We start from the raw sequence: 5670 nt of genomic DNA, 5'->3' as shown, positions 1-5670 counted from the left end.
AATTATAAACAATGTTCCATGTTTGTACTATGAAATTAACTGTTACAATGTATATACTCCTTTTATTTTCTCATTAACGGTGTAATGGACACATCAGTCAATTGCCTCCCTTAAAATATCCTAAGGTGTTCCTTAACTACCTCCTCACTCTCGAGGATTTTGCTGCCACAGCCTATCTGCTCTTAGCTTAGGAACGTAACTTACAATAAAGTAGACATATCTTCTTTTCATTTCAATGAAATACCTGGAATAGTTTTGCCTTCCATCGGTTAAAAGTTAATAGTTACTTTATTCAAAGTTTTCGCAACACATCAAAGTACGATGTCTTCATTTATGTTTGGGTGATACATTTTTCACGTAAATAAAGAATACGATTAGTAATATAAACGCTTTAAGGGAAATTCAATTTAGACATTTTGGGGCGATGTATATGTGAAAATAAATTTCCAATCATTAATTTTCACATATAAGATTAAAGTATATTCAAAATAAATTAAAAGTGAAAATTAAGCAATCAAGAGAATAATTATTTAAGTTATTCAATGAAAAATATAAAACATAAGTTCTTAATTACATTTGAGTAATTGATAAAACCTTTTTGGACTTATTAAAATATTGCTTTTTTAAGCATAAGAATAGAAATTACGACGTATTAAAAATATATATTCGATGTATATTGTCTGATAGAGACAATTTCAAAGTTCAATGCGTTCAAAGACCTTACGAATTCACTAATACCTATTGATGTCTCATTATGAACTACTTGGCAAAATGTGTATGAGTGCATCTATATAATTACTTAATGACACAAAAAGTAAATTTTCAAATTTATATCGCCTTACACTTTATACAAGGGTTTTTTTTCAACTTCCGATGTCGTATAAAAATAAAACTAGGGAGAGTAATTAAATAAATATATTATCAATAGTTAGGTACATTATTAGTTACTTTTCAACATAATCGCCATTTAAATTGAGGCATTTTTCATACCTGGGAACAAGCTTCTTAATATCTTCTTCATAGAAGTTTGCCGCCAGTGATTTGAGATGGGTTTTCACGGCGTCTCGCAGCGCGTCGTCTGTTCGGAAGGTCTGCCCTCCTAGCATTTTCTTCAGTTCCGGGAAAAGGTGATAGTGACTCGGCGCTAAGTCAGGACTATACGCCGGATGGTTAAAAACATCCCATTTAAAACCGTCAAGAAGACGCTTTGTCAAAGCAGCACTGTGAGGACGGGCGTTGTCATGAATGAGCACTACTCCCGATGTGAGCATTCCTCTCCTTTTGTCCTGGATAGCTCTCCGCAAACGTTGTAACGTACCGCAGTATCCTTCCGCATTGATTGTGGTACCTGGCTCTAAAAACTCAACAAGCAATACACCTTTTTGATCCCAAAACACGGTGCCCATAATCTTTTTGTTGTTGAAAGTTTTTTTTTGAATTTTTTGTGTTTGTTTGGTGAGTTTGAATGTATCCATTGTTGGGACTGCTGTTTCGTTTCTGGGGTGTCGTACAGAACCCATGTCTCATCTCCTGTCACGATTTTGATCAAAAAATCTTCGCCATCAGCTTCATAACGGTTCAGAAAAGACGTTGCTGACGCCATTCGCCGAGTTTTGTGGTCATCAGACAACATCTTCGGCACCCATCGCGCACAAAGTTTTTTGTAGCCTAACTTGTCAGTTACGATAGAGTATAGGGCTGACCTTGAAATCTCAGGAACCTGATTGGATAGCTCCGTAATCGTAAACCTTGGATTGCTTCTTACACTTTGGTCAACTCGATCAACGAGGTCTTCGTTTGCGACCGACTTTCGTCCTTGGCCCCCTTCATCATGAATGTCAACTCGTCCATCTTTAAATTTCCTACACCAATCACGCACTGCACTGTCACTCATAAAGCTTTCACCGTATACTCGTTCCATTCTACGGCGAATTTCTGCTGCAGATAACCCTTCAGCTTGCAAGAAACGAATGACACTTCTCAACTCACACTTGGCGGGAGATTCTATCATGGTAGCCATGTTTATGTGTCGCTAGATAAATTGGAAATGGCGTCGGCCGTCCGAAAATGAGTGAGGTTGTAGAGGGAGAGGTGCGTAGTCGACTGCCGCGCATTGCTGGCCGATACCGCTCGCCCAGCCATCTAGCGGCACGATCGGAAGTTGAAAAAAAACAGCCCTCGTATTTACCTCTACGATGTTTTTCCTAAAGAGCGCCCATACTTTGAAGCTAGAGTTGCAGAAATCTATTGTCATTTTACTCTAATATATATATTGGAGCGAATCTATAAATTTTTCATGAGATATGGTACTAAAGAATCGTTTTAGTATACTGTTTAATGTATTATATAACACTATAGAAGACTTATTACTGAAGAAAGAAACATCGTTTTGCCCGTAAAACAAAGCTAATAATATTGGCTATTATATTTTCCAATACACAAATTAGTATTTTTATAAAACATAAACTTTCTTAGATAAATTCAATCGACAGATCGATAAAACTATCTTTAATATCTATATATCCAGTTTCAAGGCATTGTCCGCAAGTTCAAACTGAGAGCAGAGTAAGTTTACTTTCATGAAATGAAGAGGAAGGTTATAAATCACAGATGACAAGCGAGAGACAAATCGTTATTAGAGAAACAAAAGTGACCAACTTCCCGCCAGCAATCCGTCACACGGTTCTACCTCCATTGACTCTTCGTGTTTTAGATCAAATAATAAAAAAAATAAATATAACCTTTCTTTGTTACTCCAAATATTAGTTGCACAGTATTAGAAGTATATAATGATTGGATATAGCAATAATTCCAAAGATTTTCTATATTCATTTGCCCTTTCTGGTGACGGATTCATTATACAAATTTGTTAACGATGTAATAACACTTTATATACGGGAATGTTTGTTATTTAAGTCCCTGGTATATGTCAGTAATAAAAAAAATTAATTTAATAAATTTAAATCTATATTTCATATATAAATGTATCCGTCTAGTTGTTCAAATAGTGTACAATTCTAAGGACGCTGTACATAAAAGTATTTATTTTAAATGTTATCCTTAATATGCTTTTAGAAATTTCTTTCCACTTTTAGTTTGTTTTAATATAATTATTACTATTGAAAACAAGATTACTATGCTTTTACATTATGAAGTTTTATTACTAATTTCCATTGCTCTATGTAGATGAATATTAAAGGTATTACTAATGTAGTCATTGTTAAATACCGTTGAGTAATATCTACACATTCACAGAATTTAAAATATTTTTACTCTGTAACGTTCCGTCTTTTTATAGGATTTAACGTTCTTCATAATAGTACTCAAAATGGGTGCAAGCGTTAAGTAACTTGAAACAACTATATAAGAGTAGGATTAAATATAACTTATAATTTGGAAAACTAGATTTAAAACAGTATAAAGCAGTTTTCTTATAAAAGTTTTGGTTCTTAGATTTTACACAAGAACACTTGATTAACACTACCCGGCAATAACGAAACAAAATTTGGAACAATATCGCCGAAAGGTATCGGACACGCTATTCACATATAACACTCATGTAACAAATCATGGATTTCTGTCCGTTTTCTTTGCCTCTGTATTTTCAGAAAATCTTATGGACACATTGGCTTTTTCAACACAATTTCCTTAACTCAAGTGCCGCAATATTTGGCAGATTCAACATGGGCAGATCACTATGGCACGTGATTTATTCAGTTCTTAGTAAATTTTCTGAAGACAAAACAGTTTGAAACTATAAAAATGTGTATATTATTAGAAATTGTATAGACTGTGCTACAACAATTATTCTAAAGAATGTATTACAAATCGCGAATATATTTAGGTTTCGGTATTAATATATTAATACCGTAACCAAATATGTAATATCAACTTACTTTCAGAAAAAGTAATGTTAAATAATAAAATATTCTACTTTTGGCTTGCGCTAGGATTTTATTAAACGGAATAAACGGAAGAGTCGATAAAAAAGGAGATAGTTCATGGTTATAAGGTCGATGGTACTGATACGAGGCGTTTCGATAACAGACAGGATTTTAGCCAGTGTTATCTCAAGCTCAGATACAACGTTAAAATATTTAATAAAACATAGGCTGATAACCAAAAGCTTACTGTCCGGAAATTTAACATCTAGGGGTAAGACGGAAGGGGTGAGGACTATTAAACATAAATTGTATATATGACAGAGATAAAATTAACATTATTATGGTTTTTTACCGGCTGTTTTACAACACGTATAAACCTAACTCTCTGGGCCAACGTTTGTTAGTTCGTTGTTAGTTCCAGGTTGAAAGAGAAGGTCCCATCCTTTGGTCAGGAAGGTAAAAATATTTAATGTTATATAAACATGTTTGCCTACCACATGAGAAAATTCCGATCTCTTAAAATTACACAAAACTAAATTATAACACATTGACACAATCATCGCAGATTAAATTTGGCTGGTTTGTTTTAAAGAAAAAAAAATAAGGTGGTTTAATTTCTTAACATGTATTTTACTTCTTACCCTGTTTAAAACATATTAAAGCGGTATCTGGATTTAATAATGGACATTTGTTGTGTTTTAATATTAAAACCAGCGTGTATAAAACACATCATAAAATAGAAATGCATCGGACGTGAAGTTGCCAGAAGTAGAAGCTTTTTGTATAAAGGTTAGCTTTCATGTGCTGCATGTTTTTGCATCTTCTTTGTGGTAAAACAAAGCAAATTCAACTATGACGATTGATATACTGAAAATACATTACAAGAGCTAGCCGGAACAGGACGCTTTTCAACCGAAGTAAGTTTGCAACAACTACTTGTATATATTCGAATTTTTACGTTATATGCGACGAGAGAACCTCCACTGTGGCACCGTAAATACTTAGACCGGAAGTATATTTCAAGGGTTACAAGTAGAAGTTTTTTACCTATTTTGCTCAATCGTACGTGTATACTTAAATTTAATTATTGGGACACCAGGTCGAACAACTACTATGACACTTGAAATACCTAACACCAGCTTGAAGTATACGCTTTTTGGCCGAAGTAGGTGTATGCCGATGTACATATTTTCTTTATCGAGGCAACAATGCAAACACAATCAGCTGAAGCGTCGTAAATATAAATCATTCGAAACAGAAATACTCCTACATTCTCATATCCTAATATAAGGGTTGGCCCCTATTGTACAATTAATGTGTAGCTATAATACGTGTGGTTAAGAGCTTCGCTTCTTGTCTATACTGAGTGAGACCAAACAGGGCACCCACATTCTGCGCTGTAAGGCGTTTGCTACAGACAATATATTGGTTAACCTCTCATACTTTTAAACTCGACTAATATGCACTTGTATACCTTCTTAGGTTTGGAAAATACCAAAGGAGGTGGGGGGGATATTATGAATATCATGTTACATAATAATTGCTATTACTAAGAAGGGTAAGGACTTCAAATTTTCAAGATTACATACAACGACGCGGGTATGAGCTAGTATACTATAGAAATTATGTACAAGTGCTATTAAAATCAATACACAGTTCACTTTGTCGCAAACACAGACGCACAAGCCAAATCAACTAATACCCCGACCTTGAGTTAATTACCATTGTACAAAGCTAACTAGGTCAGGGACAATGTTATTCTATAGCTCCATTACTCCATAAATTA

The 5670-nt window shown here is 34.3% G+C and overlaps 1 protein-coding gene across 1 annotated transcript; it reads right to left on the bottom strand.

Moving 5' to 3' along the window:
• Positions 1-944: 944 nt before the first annotated feature.
• Positions 945-1851, bottom strand: LOC124353250 (histone-lysine N-methyltransferase SETMAR-like). The gene is made up of 2 exons (XM_046803183.1): positions 1809-1851; positions 945-1354 (listed from the first exon to the last, which is right to left on the bottom strand). Exons 1-2 carry the CDS (start codon positions 1849-1851, stop codon positions 945-947), a joined length of 453 nt encoding a protein of 150 aa, XP_046659139.1.
• Between the last annotated feature and the right edge of the window lie 3819 nt (positions 1852-5670).

This window comes from Homalodisca vitripennis, chromosome 1, assembly GCF_021130785.1.
Source record: "Homalodisca vitripennis isolate AUS2020 chromosome 1, UT_GWSS_2.1, whole genome shotgun sequence".
In the NCBI taxonomy this organism is placed as follows: Eukaryota; Metazoa; Arthropoda; class Insecta; order Hemiptera; family Cicadellidae; genus Homalodisca; species Homalodisca vitripennis.
Note: the sequence above shows the minus strand (reverse complement) of the source record. Positions and strands in the feature narration are given on the sequence as shown.

Excerpts from the sequence above, each read along its gene's own strand:
- LOC124353250 (XM_046803183.1), bottom strand. The coding sequence starts at position 1,851 with ATGGACGAGTTGACATTCATGATGAAGGGGGCCAAGGACGAAA. Across the intron at positions 1,355-1,808 it reads GAAGGGGGCCAAGGACGAAA|AGCCAGGTACCACAATCAAT; the intron begins GTCGGTCGCAAA and ends TTGAGTTTTTAG.